Here is a 19,386-nt window from a genome sequence, read left to right as displayed (position 1 = left end):
GGGGTGGGGAAAGTTTGTACGTGAAAACATGAAAACAAAATGATAACTAATATAGTGGTGTTTAGTGATTTTATGTTTTTTAAATTCTCTGTTTCTCTAAGCATGAAGTGTAGCGTGCATGGTTTTGCCCCCTTTTCAGTTCCTCCGAATTAGATGCTGGCATAACCTTGCGAGAGTCAGCCTGGGCTGGCTGGACTGGGTTGGATTCTTGGTAACATTCAGAGCTCAGTCTTTGTACACCAAGGTCACTCCAGTGGCTACATGACTTCTGCTCTCAAGGAAGCTGCTTTGTCTGATCAGGCCAAAAGCCTAGTTTCCAGCTAGGCAGCCAGTGAGGATTTAAGCCTGTCTTGGAGTTAGAGGGCACACAAAATTAAAGGGTTTTCCAGGAAATATATTGAGTGGTAAACTGCTTTGATACCCGGAGGCTCCATCTAACCATCCTGACTAGTGGCTGCTTAACTTTTTGTGCATCATTTAGCATAGGAGTAGGAGCTGAGAATTTAGCTAGACTGGGTGAGCTTTGGGGAGTGCGGTTAATGGCGGATAGGAAATACTTGGTATTGGGCTGGATTGCAACATAGTTGGAGAACTAAAGAATTGTTTCAATGGGTAAAATTTAAGTATTTGGTAATACTTTTTCCCTGGTATGTCAGGAAAAATTGAACAGGGTAAGTGGGAGCAGAAAGGCTCATGGAGAAAATGTGCCAGTGCATAAGTAAAGAAAGAAAATCACAGTCATATGCAATGTTTGATACTCCTGGAAAGTTCTGGCAAACATGCTTACCGGGGGAAAGTTCACCTGTGAGTGCCAGGATTCTGGGCACATGATGTTGATGTGCTGAAGAGAATTTATCAGTGCTAATAATAGACTTGGCATTAGCAGGGAATGCTGAGCTACAGCATGGAAGGGGCAGTAAAGATACTTCTGCGCCAACCAGAGGATGAAGGAAGAAGTTTGCAATGAATGGCTCCATACCACAAATCCCACAGAAAGTGCAGGGAAGGGGGTTTTCAGAAGGCAGAAAAACGTAAGCGGAGCCAGACTGGGTCAGACCAGGGTTAATCTAGTACAGCTTCTGTTTACTCAGTGGCCACCCAGCTGCTCCACTGGGAAACCCGCAAAGAGGACATGGGGGCAACAGCACCCTCTCTCCCATCTTCCCCAGTAACTGCGGTACATAGCCATGCCACTTATATTGGCAGTAGAGTAAAGTCAGCAGGTGTGGCAGCTGGCAGTATCATCCTTCACGAGTTTGTCCAGTCTTTTAAAGCTGTCCACATTGTTGTCATCACTCCATCCTGAATCCCATAGTTCTGACCATACACTGAAGAAGTCCCTCCTGTGATTGGTTCCAAATCTTCCCACAGTCAGGTTCATGTGATGACCCTGGATTCTCATATTTTGAGAGAGAGGGAGAAAAAAATTCTCCACGTCCACATTCTTCAGCATGCATAGTTTTGTACATCTCTGTCGTCTATTCCTTTATCTGCCTGTTCTTTGAAGATAAGCAATCCTCGAGGTTGTACCCTTTGGTCAAAGGGGAATGGTGCCAGTCCCTCGATTATTTTAGTTGTTTTCTGCACTTTTTCCAAGTCGGCAACATCTGCATTTTAGGTTCACTGACCAATGCTAGGTTCACTGTACAGAATAATTGAAGTGTACTCACAACATAGATTTATAGGAGGGAGTATGTGATATGGATCAATGTCACTTATAAAATACAGTGGGCATTTTGTTTCTGTGTCAGACTCTATGATCATCTCTCAGAAAACTAATATATGTTCTAGGCAATGCCAGAAAGAGCATTTGTAATATTTTTATTCCTGAACAGACTTCTTACAACATTGTAACTTCCTGCCTCCTTTCATTTTTAGCCATGTGAATTGGAAGTGAATGCTGATCTTCATGGCTGAAAAAAAAAGCCCAGGTACCATGTCATTAGACAAGGACAAATAGTTACAGGCAGTGCAAGCTTAATTCTGCTATCCAGAAATCAGAACTCTTTTCCTGCGTTGTTGTGGTCTGTTTTGGGCTCCTCCTGAGTCCTAGAAAATGCCCATGTCAGATGCAAAAATTCTTTTCTATCCCAGTAATTGATACTTCATCAGGAGCAAAATATTTAACACCAAAATATAATTTTAAAATGGTATCTCCCATGCAAGTTAGATGAGACCGTGCTTCCCAGTTAATGCAGCATTGCACATTGGAGCCTCCAGAAACCTTGTCACATAATCCCGCTTTATGGGCCACAGCATAAATAGCATCCCGTAGTACAGCAGGTTTGGGTGCCAGCAGGACACTTAATCCTTGCCGCACACCCTCCTTTTATGCCATCAAATAAGCTTCTAGGTTATCTCACTGAGCTTGGGGCATGCTTAAGAGTACTGCTCAGGTACTCTGGCATGAAATGAATACCTTGCAGCTAAGGCCAATGCTGGTGCAATGGAGCCAGGATTCAAAGGGTCAAAGCCCTGGGGCTCCTTAATCAGTAGCAGTGGCATGATGTCATCTGCCACCCCTCCCAGGCTTCCCTTCTCACTCTGAGCTTTGCAGAAGCTTTGGAGAAAATGGGTTTCCCCAGCAACAATACGTTCTTGCAAGATCGGGCTTGGATAGGCTGAATCAACTAAAGGCTGATTAGATTTTTAAAACGTCTGCTTGTCAGAGTGATGGAATCCGCTGGAACGGGTTTGTTGATAAGGTTCACCACAGCTGCTTGCGGTACGGGGCCTGGTGTGATGAACACCTGGGCTTCAAATTTTGCCACAAAATACTGCCAACAAACTTGGCTACAGTGGTGGCTGTTGAGCTGCGCCTTTGCCCTGGCGCTGGGAATCTGTGGACGCACAGCCCTGCGAACGGCTACAGTGCTGCAAGCAGCTCCAGAGACCCTCAGCTGTAGCGGTTTCCACGTGCTGGACACATCTATTTATTCTCCTCCCTAATGGTGCTATTTCTAGACAATGCATGACCGAGTATATTGCAGTCATAAATAAGATTGGTTTGGTCATTAAGGTCCAAGGCCTGAGGGGATATGACTGAACTATATGTTTTTAGACATGATTTGCTGTCTTCATCTACTGCTGTGACCGAGGTTGAGGTCACCTGAGCCCTTTTCTTGATGGGCCCGTTGTCATAAGTGGCGGTCAAACGGCATCCTGCCCCCATAGCTTGGAGCATCTGAGCAGAAACACTGCTGCGTTATTTGAACAGTGAATTGTGGGGGTTTTATTTAGAGAAGGAGCACATCCCTCAAAATAGGGATGGATTTGTATTCGCGATTAGTATTCTTAAGGTTAAACAGTCACCAGGATCAAGAGCAATGGCCCAGAGAAAATGACTAGACTCCTTAGTGACTAGTTGCTAAGGAACAGTAAATGTCTTCCTGCTGAATTTGTGGAAGATGATAGATACTTGTGACCTAGGTGCAGCACTTCTATTCAAGCATGTCTACCAGCAAAAGTTCAGCTATAGCCTTTATAGTAAAAAGAGTTTCCCTGAGAGTATAAAAAATATCCTTTGGTAGCACGGAGGACAATCCGTTCTTAAGTGCCAAGGAGATTTTGCTTCCCTTTCCAGAGCTCCTTTTTCAGTCTTTTGGGCTGTAAAGCTTGAAGCATCTCGGTAGCCGAAGCAATAATAGACCAAGTGGACCACACAAGAATACTGTGCTTAAACCCTCTCCGAGTGAGCCGCCAGGTTTTTACACATTAAGCAGGTATTCTGGGCATTGTGTGGTGCAGTGCTAAGAGCGCTAGAATCGGACTTTGGGGATCCGGGTTCTGCTTCCTGCCGATCCATAGAGCTCAGCTGGTGACTTTAGGCTAGGCACTGATGCTCAGCCTCACATACTTCACAGGGCCGTTGTAGTGAGGATAAAAAGGAGAGGAGGAGAACTTTACAACCTGCCTTGGGTTCTTTATGAGAAGAAGGAAGCTGGGGGAAGATGCAGTATAGTATGATTTAAATAAAACAAGCAGGAGAGGAGGGTTTTTTTTTTTTTTGTTAAAACATATCCTGAGGGGGAGAGCAACCTGAAAGTTAAACTTGACTTTCTTACTCTGTTAACTCATTTTGCTTTACATACATCAAGAAGACAACCTGTGCTGTATTTCCATTTCTTTATTTCCATTATAGGATCATATAGATGAAGGGGGGGGGGCAAAATTTGTGTGGAGGTGACTGCTTTCCCAGACCCCACCACCCCCAACTTCAGCTGGGAAGAATAGTTCTTTTGTTCTGGGAAGTTCCACTGGTCTTGGTTGTAGTGGATGGCTAGAGAGGTTCTGATCTGATCGTGTGCTTGTTGGTTCTAACCGCAGGCCACAGAACAGAAGTGTATATATATGTTGTCATTCAAGGATTGCCTGTGTGGGCTTAGCTTAGGGGATTCCAGAAGATATGAAATGTGGGTGGGGAAGGAAAAATGATATGGAAACACGCTAATGCAAACTTGCTACCTCACTCAGGTACCTTTCGCAAGAGCGATGCTCTTGGGAGGTGCAAGGATCAGCCCCCAGTGCTGGGTTCCCCCATTGCCAAGAATGCTAATCCTGCAGGCGTAACGTTTCGAAGGTTTTTGCAGACCTTGCAGCTGGTAGATTTAAGACTGTGCAGTTACATGTTTCTCCCCCTCCCCATCCAGCGAGCATAGGCTGTCAGAGTGCCTTAAACGGATTAATAGGGCAGACCATCCCTTCAGGTTTCCAGTCTGAAAGACATGGCACAAAAGGAATTGAGATCGGGAGGGAGGCAGGAAGGAAAAAAGTAAAACCACTGGTGCTGCTTGTCCCTCGTTAGTCTGCCTTGTCTTCAGTGGGGCTACTGCCAAAGCGCCATTTTTTGTTAAAAGCGTTGGTGTTGGGCGGGTGGTTTTTTTTCCATTGCAAGGAAAAGAAACCAAGTAACAGTTCTATTGAATTACATTTGCGTGGAGCTACCAGTTCAGATCATTCTTTTTACACAGAAAGAAAAGCACCTAACTTAAGTTTTCAAGCTTCAGTGGCTCTGAAGTTGAGGTGAGGGTGGGGGGAAGTCTTTTGAAGAAGATTAAAAGGAGAGATCTGCCCCAGGACTGAATACAGTTCTCTGCCCCTGTGTTGGAGGTGGGATATAACCACTAGCTCTGGAGTTATTTGTGGAGAATGGGGGAGAGATAATTTAATTAATGCCAAGCATGGATTACTGCAGAATGAAACATGTCTTTGGAGTGCGTTGCTTGCAGCCAGTGTACTAATCCAGTAGCATAGTGTATTAAAGGATAAAGCGTTGTTTTATTATATAAGAGCTTTCATTGTGGATTTTTTGAGGTAATTACCTTGGCCAAGAGAACTCTCTCTCTCCTTCTCTGATGTATGCCTTTAAGTACTTCAATTTTCATTCTTGTAAGAGCATTATGGCAGACTTTTATGCTTTGGTGAGATTGTTCTGAGATCACAGTTCATGAAAATGTTAATATGCTGTTCCTTTTCCAATAAATCCGCAAGTGAGTGAGGAAGTTCTGTGTTAGTTTACCTCAACAGAATGCCCATCAGCCAAATGTGTTCTGACTTTTTATAAGAAAACTATATTTCCATTCCCAAACTGAGATCGAGAAAGAGGTTCACTTGATACCTTTCCTAATCAATGTGCAAACAGTTAGCCAATCTTCTTATGCATTATTTCGGAGAATGTTAGAAATTCAATCTGGATGAAACTTAGCAGGAAAGAAGGAGAGAAAGACAGACAGGCAGGCAGGCAGACTGACTTGTTGTTAAATCTAACGGGAAGGCCTGTTAACTCCTGGCTTTATATCGCTGGCTTCTAGTAATTGGTACTTCCAGTGTTTTGCATTTTGTTGTAGAAAATAGCCCTCCCTCCCTTTTCATTCAGTTTGTTTTAAGCACTTACTACATAAAGGCAGTGCAGTGTCGGGGAATGAAACTCTCGGGGATTCTTTGAGAAGCAGGTAACTGACTGCAGTGGAAATGGTTCCCAAGGTCGGTCAGTCTGTCCATAAATTGCAGCAAATTCAAGCACCAAGACAAGGCAGGAGAGCTGCTTTCTTGCTTTCTTTTTTAATAGCGCTTCCCAAGAGGTTGAACGGTGTTGATGCTAAACCCTCAGCTGCTAATGTCCCTGCAGAGCAATGGTTCTCTAGCTGACTTTGGGAGAAATGAGAGCTTGGCAGCAGCTGTCACTTGCTGCAGTGTACTGGGATGAGGGTCTTTATTTCCATAACCAGCACTTTGGGAGAGGCTAGGCTCCTTAAAATTCCGTTTACGTACTGTGCACAGCAGCAGGGAAACAACCCATCTTGATGTGCTAGAGTCACTTGCAGAAGTATCTGCAGAAATTGCTCATTGTATGGCACAGTTTCGTCCATGTGAACAGGGCCGCAAATGTAGGCTTCTTCACCACCTCCCTGCCACCCTCTGTTTTCCAGAAACATGCTGTGGTAGGAAGTGTACGGGGTCTGTCTGTCTTCCATCCGTCCTTCTGTCCATCCACCCATCCATTCATGATTGATCCTGCTTATCTTGGCTGGCTTAGGAAGCTCTTCTAGCCACAGTTGAGAAGTACTAGTGCAGGAGTGGAATCGTTCTCTGCCCCATTTTTTAAAGGGTCGTCGTCTTGCCAGGGAAGCGTATGTGCACAACATGTGAATATGCAATTTAATTCAGTTGATTAGCAAAACGTGGCAGTAATGTGCCTGCCATTGGAAATGAGGTGGGGTGTGTGTGTGTGTGTGTGTTGACATATGCCTATATGTAGTGTTTTTTTCATGTATGTTACATACAGTGTTGCACTTTTAATCTTTGGAAGCCACTCAGAGAGCTTTTGGTGTTGGTTGGTATAGAAACGCAGTGAATGACCACAAAGAGGGCTTGTTTGATGGCACTCCATTCATGGACTCCCCAAAGAGTCTCTTCTCACCCTACTACCTTTTTGGTGTCAGGTGAAGGCCTGCTTATTCTCCCCGTTGTTGTAGCTTTTAAGCATTGAACGTTGGTCCTTGTCCTCTGTCAGCAATTGTTGGATTTTTTCCATTGTTTTTAGTTTGCGATTCTTCCTGTGAATTCTTAGAGCTGTTTAAAGAATGGTATACGAATGCTTCACATTCATTGGGAAGAGACAGAAGAGCGTAATAAGAGGCTACAGCTGCAATCCTTTGCACACTTACCTGAGAGGAACTCTCACTGGGATGGGGAAGTGGGGGCCTTCTGTGCTTGTGAAAGCATTTCCACTGCTCCTGCTGCAGAACTGATAGACTCTTTGTTTCTGGATCTCTCTCTTTTTATATCCAGGAAATGAACGGGGTGCTGAAGAACATGTTGTCAGAATGGTTTTCCACAGCATTCCTAACCCTGGAGCGAGTTACATGGCAGTCGCCTTGTGAGATTCTCCAAAAGATTAGTGAGTAAGTGCCACAGATGCGGCAGCTTTGCATGGATGTTATTTTTTTTTTTAAAGTTCAGTTCTCCTGCACCATCCAAGTGGTACTATATTTTGATAACATTTGAAGAGGGCAGAATTCAAATGTGGAAGAGCCATAGGAATGTTGTGAATCTCTGCCCTCTGTATTAAGATCTAATTGTTACTGTTTTTAAAATCTTTTTTAGCAGTGAAGCCGTGCATCCCGTTAGAAACTGGGTAGACATGAAGCGCCGAGTTGGGTCTTATAGAAGGTGCTATTATTTTGCCCACTGTGCAATACCCGGAGAACCGTTGATAGTTTTGCATGTTGCACTTACAGATGAGATATCCAGCAATATCCAGGTACAGTTGGCTGACTTAGCTTGTTTCTGAGAGTATTATTTCTCAAATGTTGGTTGCAAGTCAATCATACATCAGGGCTTGAGCAGGAGCCAAGAAAATAAAGCCTCCCCCCCCCCCCCGAGAAGTTCATTGCAGCTAATGCCTTAATGCAGTCCTTCAAGTAACTCCACCAAAGGTACTTCCAGTAAAAGATCTGGTAGTTCCATTTGCCTAAATGCACCTCGGTTGCTCATACCTGGCTTAAAGGAAATAAAGCTTGCTCACCTGGGGGCAGTTTTTGCTCACCGTGGGTGACTTAGCAAGTTGTTACTTACTAGCTTATCTTAATAGTACCTCCTAGCTGTTCAGAAGGAAAATTGAACATCTTTCAACTGGGAAAAGACATTTTGAAAACACAATCACAGACTTGATAATGTGTGTGAGTTTTCTGAAAACTGTATTTGCAGTTGGGCTTGCAAGTTGGATATATTCTTTAGATTTGAATGAAATCCTCATGTGTCCCTATCTAGTTGTTTCTCGTACGCTGCTTCTGTAATTCCAAAATGTTTCAAAAGAGTTGGAGAGAGCAACTGCTTAACTAAAAAGGAGTCAGGTGTCTGGCTGCATATAGAGAGTCGTCTTTTTTCAGTTCATGCGATTGTGACCTATGTTGGATTAATTGGGTTGTGGAGTGTAGAGCTGTTTGAATTCTGGGGACGATCCCCGTTACTCTTCTTGTTCATCTTTCTCTAGGCCATCGTGAAAGAGGCTCCTTCTCAAGAAGTGGAGAATTTGAACAAAATTACCACAGCAATTTTCTATTCAATCAGTTTGACTCAACAGGGCCTGCAGGGTGTGGAGCTGGGAACGTACCTCATCAAGCGAGTTGTTAAGGAACTGCAGGTATGTGGAGAAAATTTCAATCGCAAAAGCGTATTAGAAAGCTAACTTGTATTTTCATTTCTTGTAGCATGTTAGTACTTGAAGGAACAGAAGAAGCCATTTTATCCAATAATAGTAATAACAAAGCCCATGATCACCGTGGCCCACCATGGCTCTTTAAAGCGATGGTGGGTTGTGGCCCATGCCAGGTGGAAAGCTTGCTATATCGTTTGAACCCAGTGGAGATGGGTAATGTGAGGGTTAAAACAAGCCCTGGTTTATGCAAGGCTTCTTTAACCCTCGCACTATGCACCCCAGCTGGCTTTGCAAGACGCAACGTGGTGGTGCAAAATGGCGGAGTGGTTATGCTTAATTCCACTCTGGCTGAAATAAGTGCCCTGGTGGGTGTTTGATCCCTCCAGAGTCAGGATATCGATCTGTCTGTCTCACTGTTGTACTCAGCAGGGGTGACAACATGCAGCCCACTGGCGGTGCCTGGGCCCTCATAGCCCGTTGCGTGATCCCTGCTGGAGTTTCTCGGGTGGTGCCTGAACTGTTTGTGGGAGAGCCTCTTAATGCAGGTCCAAGGAGAATTGCGTCTCCTTAAACTTCTGTTTAAGGAAAACACTTAGGAATTTGTCTTACTAAAAGTACAGCCTGCTCATTTAAATACCAAACTAAATTACTTGGTACTGCTTCATTTGCCGGGGTTCATTCCCATAGATATTAATGTGTTGTAGTACATTTCTCATGGCTGGATCCAAAGCATCCTTTGGGGAGTAGACAATGTGGGAAAAATAAGATATATCACTATTTGCTTTGTTTTCTCTCATCTATTTGATTAATTCCAAATCACTTAATTTCAAGCTTCTGTAACTTTTAATTTCCCAAGAAAAAGAACATGTTAAATTGTTGCTGTCATGGATATTTTGGAAAGTGAAGAGGCAGGGTTTGAGCTGTAGCCGCGCGAATGTTAACCATTTGAGTACTTAAGATGCCTGCTAATGCCTGCTTTTGGTCCGTATAAGAAGGGAAAATAGAGTTGCACTGGGTCACAAGGAGGGGTGGCAGAATTGTGTTGAATGAAGCAAACTGCAGCAAGGTAACCCTTTCTCTTCTAAATCCGATGCGTGTTTGGGTGGGATTCCTTTCAAGGGGTTGTAGGCGTCAAAGACCTCTGTTAGCATCATCATAACTGAACATCCATACTGTTAGTCTGTCTCTGGAAGTAGCTGATGGTCATGTTTTTAATAAAGGATAGCTCCAAACAGAACGTCTTGGCCAACCTTATTGGAGGATTTTCTCTCTCAGACAAAAAAAAGACAAAAAATGCTCTTCTGCCATCACCCCGTTTATAACTGCTGCTCTGGAACAGTCCACTATATAGACTTCTGCACTGCCAAATAGCCTCCCAGAAAATTAGAACAGCTCAATAAGAGCTAAGAACAACTGCCTTGCCAAGGAGGGGGACTGCTCACCTATTTCAGTTCCCCTTGCTTCTCTAGGCACTCCTTCCTACATTTGATCAGCTTTTTGGTGGTTGCGTACCTGGAGTCAAACTCAGATACTCCTATCAAACCCTGTAAGGCAGCAGATAATCAATAATGTAACTTGGAAGCCCAACATTTTACCTTTTCAGAATACTTTCACAGTGGGCTCTGCACTTTTTCCCTTTTAAAGCTCCTCCTTTCCCATTACTGCCGGAGATGGCTTGAAGGAGAGTGTACAGAATTGGCCCACAGTAGTCACCATGACACATACAAGCATGGTCAATAGGAAACGTTCCGGATTAAAGAGGAGTATTCTTTTCTGGTGAGGCTGTGGGTGCCTTAATCGATACTACTCAAGATAGCTTCCCAGTATAGGCTTTGTTTTTGTGGGTGAAAAATAGGACATTGCTCCCCCCCCCCTTGGCTTGGCTAATAGAATGCGCTGCTGTTTTAGATGAGTCACTGATAATAAAAAGGAATCTGCAACCTTTTGCAGAAGCAACAACAAAATAAACCCAGCATCTGCTTCTTAATGGTGTGTGGGTTTCTGACAAGGAAATAAACATTAACCGAGCTCTACCAGCAACCCTGGAAAGTAGCACATCAATTTAGCAGCAGCATAAATGGCCATGCTTTACTGCATCTATTTATTATTTTCTTCAGGAACTGGCCACATAAGATAAGCTTCTAAATTCAGCCATTCATCAGATATGAGATGCTACAAAAACTGGGTCATTTTGCCAATTTGTCTTGTCATTTCTTAAAATAAAAAGCACACGATTGCTTTTATATTCTGTCCCCCATCTCTTCTACAGACCCCAAATAGACTCTGTCTTAATAAATTATACTAAGGTTTACATTTGTTTGGTAAACAAATGAAACACTATTAAAAGACACATTAGATCCTGCAAGTCTGTCGCGTTTTGGCCCAAACTCCTGGAGGAACAAATTCACCCCAAAATGGAGCAGCAGTGGTGTGCAGCCCAAACTGTGAACTTCCTGCTTTTCTAGCTGAGGCTGGGCATGATGGGGGTGCCCCCTGATGTCTGGTGCATGGTGGCAGAAGGCACGTGGCTGCCCTCCTTGCTTTGCGGATGGGATTGTAGCTCGGTGATGGATCACCTGCTTTCCATGCTGATGCAGGCAGGAGTGGGGAAAATCTTGAAGAGTAGTGGCAGTCACTGTCAGCAACCCTGGTCTGGGTGGGCCAGAGGTCTTGCTCAGTGTCAGACAGCCTCCTACCTTCCTGCACATTAAGAAAGAATGGGAACCTTGACTTTTCCTTTGCCATTTCGTTTTTGGTCAAATGTAGCTTTTGCTTTGGCAGTGGTCCTGTTCTGCCTTTCTTCTCACTGGTTCTGCTATTCAGCTTGCAGTGGATCCCTCTCCATCCCGGTTCACTTTGTTCTCTTTATGCTTTAGGTTAAACAGTGAACTTGTGCTCTAAAAAATTAACTGATGAGATGTGCAGCCCTGAATTCTGGGTTCGTATGAAAGTAACTAATCTAATCAGAGACCCTTTTCTAAGAGAATAGTTGCAAATTATTTGGACATAGGCATCTTCTGAACAAAGCACTTTAGGTTCTGCCACCATTTCTTTAAAGCTTTAGTAGGTAAGTGGGACTAGCTAGCAAAGTCCTGCCAGCTGTTGTGATGCCGTTACTAAGCCATGCTCATAAGTGGGAGAAGACCAGGTCAGAACGGGGCCTGCCTACTGCACCCATGAAGATGGTGGCATTTGAAGAGCTATTCTGTTCAGGTTAGGGGCTCTAGTCTAGGAATGCTTGTATTCTTCAGCCACAGACTTTGTTATCTTCAAAATAGGAATTCTCCTTAGGACTGCAATGTTTTAGTGCCTCGAGCAGTTCCAAGTTTAACTTGTATGTGCAGTCACCCAACATTTGGTGCACGATAAGTGCTTGTCTGGCTGAACCAACAACCCTCCTGTGGAGAAGTTGCCCCTGCTTTCCTCAGGCTTAAAATAGTGTTTGCTGTACGAATGATATTCTGCAAAGTGCCCGTGAAAAATTTATTTTACGTAAATTTGCAACAAAGGAGAAATGGAGAGAGATTTTGCTCTGGGAAGGCTCGCACGCCTTGATTTCTGAGTCTGAACGGTGCAGCTGTCTTGTTGCTCAGTTGCCAAACCTGAGCTGGCAGGGAGATATTCACCGAACAAATTTATATCAATTACCTCAGATTTTCAAGGGCCTGACAAAATTCCCCAAATCCTTGGTGTTGCATCTAATATCTGTGAGAGAATGGCTGATCAAGGCTTCACGGTATGGAAAAGTACCCTGCCGGGACTTTAATTTACTGCCTCGATCTCTGAATCTTGAGAGCTTGATATGTTGGGCAGTGGATATTTATTTCATTAGGCAGAAATGGGAAACCAGGGATTCTAAGCTTAAATGTTTTTCTACCTGGGTAGGCATGTTTTTCAAATATATCGGGGAATGAAGTTATGGAAGGGATATAAAACTCATAAAACAGCATGTTCTTGACTTAAGGTGCCGTCCAGCTCACTAATGAAGTTAATTGGTTTCAAGCTAATTTGCCCTTTGCTGATTTAAAAGTCCTGACCAATTTCTGGGACAACTTAGCATCTGTTTTTTGTGACTGAAGTACTTTTCCAGCTGAACCCAGACAAGGGTAGGCGTGCTAGAAGCATATACAATTCTGCAAAGTATCACGGTACTCAAAATCGTAGTACCCGGGGTCATTCCATGATGCTAGAGGTGGGAGACTGAGAACAGACAAAAGCCTTATGCCTGCGGGGTATCGCTACACCTCGGAACTCCTACCCTAAGATGTACTTGGCCACCAACTTAGATGGCTTAAACATGGGTATGATTCATTTAGGGAGACGAGGTCTGTCCCATTGGCTGTACACAGTCTCCAGTGGAAAAGAGCATTCCTGCGTATGCCAGTTTCTGGGGAACGTGAGTGAGAGGCCACTGTTTCACTTGGGTTTCACACAGGCAGTAGATAATGGCCGACTGTTTGACCAGGTAGACCGGTGGTGCTTCATGTATTCATCATTCATTGCTAAATGTTTTGCCTTTTTATGTCTTTCGATATTTAAAAAAAACGCTGCAGATGGAATATCCCCAGATCAAAGTCTTCTCTACGCTTTCTCCCATTCCGGGGTTCACCAAATGGCTTGTCGGGCTCCTCTCCGCACAGTCCAAAGAAAAAGGGAGAAGCAATCTCTTCACAGACCCTGAATACCAAGAAATTTCCGAGATTGCGGGCGAACCTGCTCTCGAAATTCTAAAGCGCCTCTTCACGAACAGTGAGTGGGTGAGGTCCGAAAGACTAGTCCAAGTGCTAGAGCAGCCGCTCATGAGGCTGTGTGCGTGGTACCTGTATGGAGAGAAGCACCGTGGCTACGCCCTCAATCCGGTGGCCAACTTCCACCTGCAAAACGGCGCAGTGCTTTGGCGATTGAACTGGATGGCGGACGTGAGCCCCCGTGGCATCGCCGCATCTTGCGGCATGATGGTCAACTACCGTTATTTCTTGGAAGACACCGCGAGCAATAGTGCCACGTATCTCGGAATGAAGCAGATCAAAGCCTCAGAGCAGGTCCTCTCCTGGGTGACTCAGTTTCAGCAGAATAGCAAACTGTAAATAAACAGGGCAGCATCCAGGAGTAAATACCTGTTTCACCTGAATGGGAATTTTGGGGTGCTTGTGTTTTAAAAAAGAGGAAATACTGCTGGCACATCAGGACACCTTGTCCCTGATCTGAGAAGGGACAGTTCCAGCACCGAACTGTCAGGTGCTGCTTGGTGCCTTGGTGCACTTTTTCAGAGCAGAAGAAGTGCTGTCTCATGTTGAGGGTCCTTCCAGTGAACAGAACAGGTTAGGCAAACTCCTTAGTGGGGTGGCACCTCTGTAGTGACTCTTAAGAACCGTGTTGTCCCTACCTTTGCTCACCAAATCAATAGCCTTGTTTAATCCACAACTTCAAAAGAGTCTTGAACACCTGAGCACTGTGGCACGTTAAAGGGAGAGGTAGATCGATACCAGGGTTAAGAGATAAGAGAAGCAAGTAAGGACAGACTTCCTGTCCAAATGCGCAGACAAGAGTGCATCGGCGAATGCTTCTCCAATAGGATGTTTGCTTCACATACCCTTCCTTGCTGTCCCTTGCTTAATTCTTTGATCAGGCTGCCCACTTCAGCACAGCACAAAATGCGGCCACGGAGCAGTTGCTTTTCTCCAGTGGAGCCCTTGAAGCACCTTGTGCGTGTTGGTGTGTTTTGGCTCCATCTTGAGTGCTCTCCAGACCACAGTTGGGGGGAGTGAAGTGTCTACATCTTTTCAACAGCTTTGGCTTACAGTTTCACAAGTGAAATCAACCCTTAAACAATTGAAGAAAATGCTTTGTTAGAAAGGGTTTTACCATGTTTGCAGGGTTGCTTTTAAACTTACCTGATGATATTTTAAAATTTAAAAAGGCGGAGAAGCCTGAAATGCACTACATTAAAAAGTATGCTTTGCCATATAAACAGCCTTCTCTCCTGCGTATAGTGTGGCTTACCTGTTGGAGGATTCTTTTTGTGCTTCCAGGGTTCCTCTGTTCCCACTTACCTTCACTCCCTGTGACTACAGGAGCATTATTGAGTTTGCTGTTAGTACATAGGCTTATGACTCAGTTGTCTACTCAGGTTGAAAAGAAAAAAATTCTGTTTCAGAGCTTACAGTATGCACCGCAATAGAATGATTCAAAAACTTTGTATTCACTGTACGTGGCCCATGTTACAAAGTCATTTTTTACCAAGCAGTTTGCCTGGAAGGATCAGGTACCTTTGCCACCATTTTGTGATTGCATCTCTCTCCCTCTCCCTCTCCCTCTCCCTCTCCCTCCCTCTCCCTCTCCCTCTCCCTCTCCCTCTCCCTCTCTCTCTCTCTCTCTCTCACACACACACTCACACACACACACACACACAGAGTTATGCAGCATAAGTGTCATGTCTCCATCATTTATCAACAAATAAAAACTCATGAACTTGGTTACATACTGGTTAAAGGATTTAGCACCTTCCATCCAATGGCAAATAGCATAAAGAAGTAGCATAAAGGAGAATCTTCTGTAAGAGATCAGAGTTAGAAAGGACGTTCCACTCCACAGTGCACATTTGGAAGTCCTGGCAGAGTCTCTCTCTGTTCCATTTGTACCCCGATAAATTAAGCCACCTGAAGGAAAAGGAAGGGAGAGGCCCCCGAAGTCAGCCAGGGCATGCGGGGATGGGCACCTGCGGGCCCCAGCAGGGTTCATTTTGCTGTGCATAGCACTCCTTGCCCCCCTCTGCACGGAGAAAAAGTCTAGGTGCGTATTTAGGGTTAGGGAGTGGGGAGAAGGGGTTCACGGTGGTCTCTGCCTCCTTGGTGGCAACAGACCCACCAGCTCAGTTGGGCTGAGGGTGGATAGCCTTTCCCTCATGTATAGAAAGTGGAAGGAGAAATAAGAGGTACCTGAACTAATCTGTATATCCATTTGGACACTTTGAGAAACTTGCAAAGCTTTAGGTTAAAAATACCTGCCCTCTACATAATTGCAGTGGGTAACAACGACTCTTAGTGGCCCCCCTGGCCCTTTTGCTCTTCCCTCGCACTCGGCTTGTATTCACCAGCGGTGTTCCTTCATTGCACCTCGCTGTTGCGGGATACTCGCTTGACAAAATCGGCATACTCCCTTTGGGCCCTATTAAATATGTCTTTGCAATATGATGGCCGTTGAAGGAGATCCCTTGCAGACTTCATGAAATGTGAGCTGCTTCGTTCCTGCCGGGTTGGCTAAATGGACCGAGTATCTGGTGGAATGAATTAGAGAGCTTGCTGTAAGTACTCTCATTTTGCAGTTCTGTAAGTATATGACTTCATCTATTCTCTCGCGTGTTAAGTGTGACCTTTTGTTGCCATAGCAGAGGGTCAGTGGTGAGCACCTTGTCTTCCAGCTTAGCTTAACAGCAAGATTACAACTTTCTGATCTGCTACAGCGTAGTTACCCAGCAAATAGATTGATTTCTAAAAATCAATACTTTTATTTGGAAAGGCTTTAAAAATGTATTACTAGCTTTTTAAGACCTGAAAACCTGGAATCCTGAACACCCTTCCACCTTACAGAATGAATACAAATAAAATTTATTTCTTCCACCGAGAGCCTGATCAAACTAATATTCTAATAATACTGCACCAGAAAGCAGTCCGTAAACCATTCTCTGAACTGATGCATTATTAAACTGCGATCTCTATCTAGCTGACATTGATATTCTAGCACACTGAAAACAGATGGAATCTTCTATCAAATTAATCTCTTTATATATTTAGGAATTATTTATAGCATTTGCTAAATGTATGGAGCTGTTTATTCATCTTCTCTTTAGACAGGAAGGACAGAGGCCTTTCCCAGCCCTGCACCCTGAGATCATTTTCTAAAGAGGAGCTGTATTTGCGATATTTTGGAGTTGTCGCATAGCCAAGTTTCTAAGGGGAGTAACACAGAGTTGAGAAAGGACGAAACCACTCTGGAAAGGTAAAACACAGAACTGAGCCAATTGTTCACCTTAAAGCTGGAACCTGTGCAACAAAGCACTTTACTGCTGCAAGTCATGGGCAGAATTCTTCTAATATGCTAGCTCGAAAAAAATTAAATCTGGAAAGTGAAAGAGTTAGCCTACCCCTTAGATCTGTTTGGCAACCCAGATGGAACAGAGATGTCCTTTTGTTAGCAGGTGTGGCTGAGGAGTCATTTGGCTACTTCTCTGGCAGAATAGGCTACATTTTGCTCACCCACAGGTTATTCAAGTCAAAGAATATGAATGTCACACAGAAGATCAATATGAGCCTGCCTACAATAGCAGAATAGCTCAAGAAAAATAGAAATTACTATATATTTGGTGGTAGTAAAGGAAGACCTTGCTGATCCTTCGTCCCTTAAAACCAGCTGAATGTTTGTTTGCTTATTTTCTATACTGCCCAGCAGTCAAAGCTTTCTGGGCAGTTCACAGAGGTATATAATGTGCAATTAAAACATTGTAAAAGTCAACAGTGCAACTTTTAAAACCAAATTTGAAGCAACAAAAAATTACAAGTTGAGAAGACCTTATTAAATCCAGTCTAACAACCAGCGGGACCCAGTAACTAATGAAATGCCCTGCAGTACAATTCATTCCCTGGTGCTAGACAGACAGTAAATTTGGTTCCAGGTGGGCCTTAGTGGGAAGCTTGTTCCATACCAGGCCACCAGTAAAGTTCCCATGAGATACTGGTAGAAGTGCCCACTGAATGGAAGCCAGCGCAGTTCACGAGACAAAAACATCTTTTAAATCCCTCCTGAAATTATAGCTCAGAGCGTCATAGTTATTCACCTAGGCTTTCTCTGGCATCTAATTAATTGTAGTAAATTATATGCAGCTCAGTCCTAATACTGTTTGCATTGTTTGTATTACTACAGTGGAAATCATTTTCAATAGTTCATTTAAATTGTGGATTTCATATTTATATGTAAACTGCTTAGGAATTTTATTATTCTGCAACATATAAGTAACTGCCTTAAGGAAATTTTGGGTTATTATGCCTTAGTTAATGTTTAAAGTTTCATCCAGAAAAAGTATTAAATTTATGAAAAGTCTGAAGAATTTAGCACATACTAAATTCATTGACCCCACCTTCCAAAAAAGTAACCCAACCAGCGCTTTTAATTCTATAAAATGAACTTGCATGTTTATATTAAATTACTGTAGTGACAAGAAGTGCTAAATTAACCATAACAGTAACTTACACTAGGGATGGATTAAAATGAACTATCTCACATCTCCCTCCCCCGTAATTATTAAAAAGAGAAGTGTGGAAATTTTAAGCAATGGAAACACGAGCTAGGTTTCTGCATTCAGTATCTATAATGCACTTAAGAAGGAATGGCAGTAAAATGTGGCTATTTAAACAGAAGAAAATAAAGTTTTATTTTTAAAAGGAAACTTAAAATTTCCCTCCCTTCTCCCAATGGCTTTTTTCACAAGAATTATCATTCCCCTTGGACTTAAATAGGACTTCTCTCTATCCCAGGTAACTGTTTTTAGGATAGCAGTTTCAGAGTGCAATTCCATGCACACGTGGCAGGAAGCTTTTCCAAAAGTGCAACTAGCTGTGTGGTCCACTCAGAAAAGTTGCTTTTGGTGCATGGGGGACATATTATTAAGTTGTAGGCAGGGGCAAGACACCCTACTAAGAACCCTCTTAAATCACTTTTCATGGCAAACAGGTAGGGTAAATTTACCCATCAGGAGCGTTGTCTTTGAAATCAAGGAAGCCTTTTTCAAATTCGCCCTCTTTTCACTGGAAACTTAACCCTCTATTAGGGTTAAGGTTTTGCAACAAGGTAGGGTTTGGGTTAGCGAAAAAAGGCGTCCTGGCACGATTTTGATGGTTCGAATGTGTTTAGATTGTGCAGAAATGATGAGCTGTGCAGAAAAAGCTTCTCTAGGAAGGCTTTTTCAAAATCGCATGATTTTCAATGTAACATTACCCCTCTATTAGGGTTAGGGGCGTGCACCAGAGTAGGGTTAGGGTTAGCAAAACGAGGTGTCCTGGCATGATTTTGATGGTTGGAATGCGTTTAGAAGGGGCAGACATGATGAGCAGTTCAGAAAAAGCCACTCTGGGAGGCCTTTTCCAAAATTGCCCTCTTTTCAATGGTATTTTGCCCCTCTATTGGGGTTAGGGGTGTGCACCAGGGTAGGGTTAGGGTTAGGGAAACGAGGTGTCCTGGCATGATTTTGATGTTTGGAACGTGTTTGGAAGGGGCAGAAATGTTGAGCAGTGCAGAAAAAGGCCCTCACGGAGGGCTTTTTCAAAATAGCCCTCCTTTCAATGGAACTTTGGCTCTCTATTAGGGTTAGGGGTGTGCACCAGGGTAGGGTTAGGGTTAGCAAAATGAGGTGTCCTGGCATGATTTTGATGGTTGGAACTTGTTTAGAAGGGGCAGAAATGTTGAGCAGTGCGGAAAAAGTCACTCTGGGTCGTCTTTTTCAAAATTGCCCTCTTTTCAATGGCACTTTGCCCCTCTATCAGGGTTAGGGGTGTGCACCAGGGTAGGGTTAGGGTTAGCAAAACGAGGTGTCCTTGCATGATTTTGATGGTTGGAACGTGTTTAGAAGGGGCAGAAATGATGAGCACTGCAGAAAACGCCACTCTGGGTGGCTTTTTTCACAATTGCCCTCTTTTCAATGGTATTTTGCCCCTCTATTAGGGTTAGGGGTGTGC

General features: G+C 43.8%; 1 protein-coding gene across 3 annotated transcripts; it reads left to right on the top strand.

Moving 5' to 3' along the window:
- The first annotated feature begins 7,002 nt into the window (after positions 1 to 7,002).
- Positions 7,003 to 14,980, top strand: MLYCD (malonyl-CoA decarboxylase). 3 transcript variants are annotated; one of them, XM_044427999.1, is made up of 4 exons: positions 7,003 to 7,403; positions 7,606 to 7,762; positions 8,495 to 8,644; positions 13,213 to 14,980. In XM_044427999.1, the coding sequence occupies exons 1-4, from the start codon at positions 7,294 to 7,296 to the stop codon at positions 13,744 to 13,746; spliced, it is 951 nt and encodes a 316-aa protein (XP_044283934.1). In that variant the 5' UTR covers positions 7,003 to 7,293; the 3' UTR covers positions 13,747 to 14,980. The 3 variants fall into 3 exon arrangements, with proteins under 3 accessions (XP_044283934.1, XP_044283935.1, XP_044283936.1); XM_044428000.1 differs by having other exon boundaries at positions 7,335 to 7,399; XM_044428001.1 differs by having other exon boundaries at positions 7,379 to 7,399; positions 7,609 to 7,762.
- Positions 14,981 to 19,386: the final 4,406 nt, after the last annotated feature.

This window comes from Varanus komodoensis, unplaced genomic scaffold (assembly GCF_004798865.1).
Source record: "Varanus komodoensis strain SLA01 unplaced genomic scaffold, ASM479886v1 scaffold19, whole genome shotgun sequence".
In the NCBI taxonomy this organism is placed as follows: domain Eukaryota; kingdom Metazoa; phylum Chordata; class Lepidosauria; order Squamata; family Varanidae; genus Varanus; species Varanus komodoensis.
This window is presented reverse-complemented; position numbering and strand designations above follow the sequence as displayed.

Coding starts and splice junctions, on each gene's coding strand:
- MLYCD (XM_044427999.1), top strand. CDS start 7,294: ATGAACGGGGTGCTGAAGAACATGTTGTCAGAATGGTTTTCCACAGCA. Junction 7,404..7,605: donor ATTCTCCAAAAGATTAGTGA/GTAAGTGCCACA, acceptor AATCTTTTTTAG/CAGTGAAGCCGTGCATCCCG. Junction 8,645..13,212: donor GAGTTGTTAAGGAACTGCAG/GTATGTGGAGAA, acceptor AAAACGCTGCAG/ATGGAATATCCCCAGATCAA.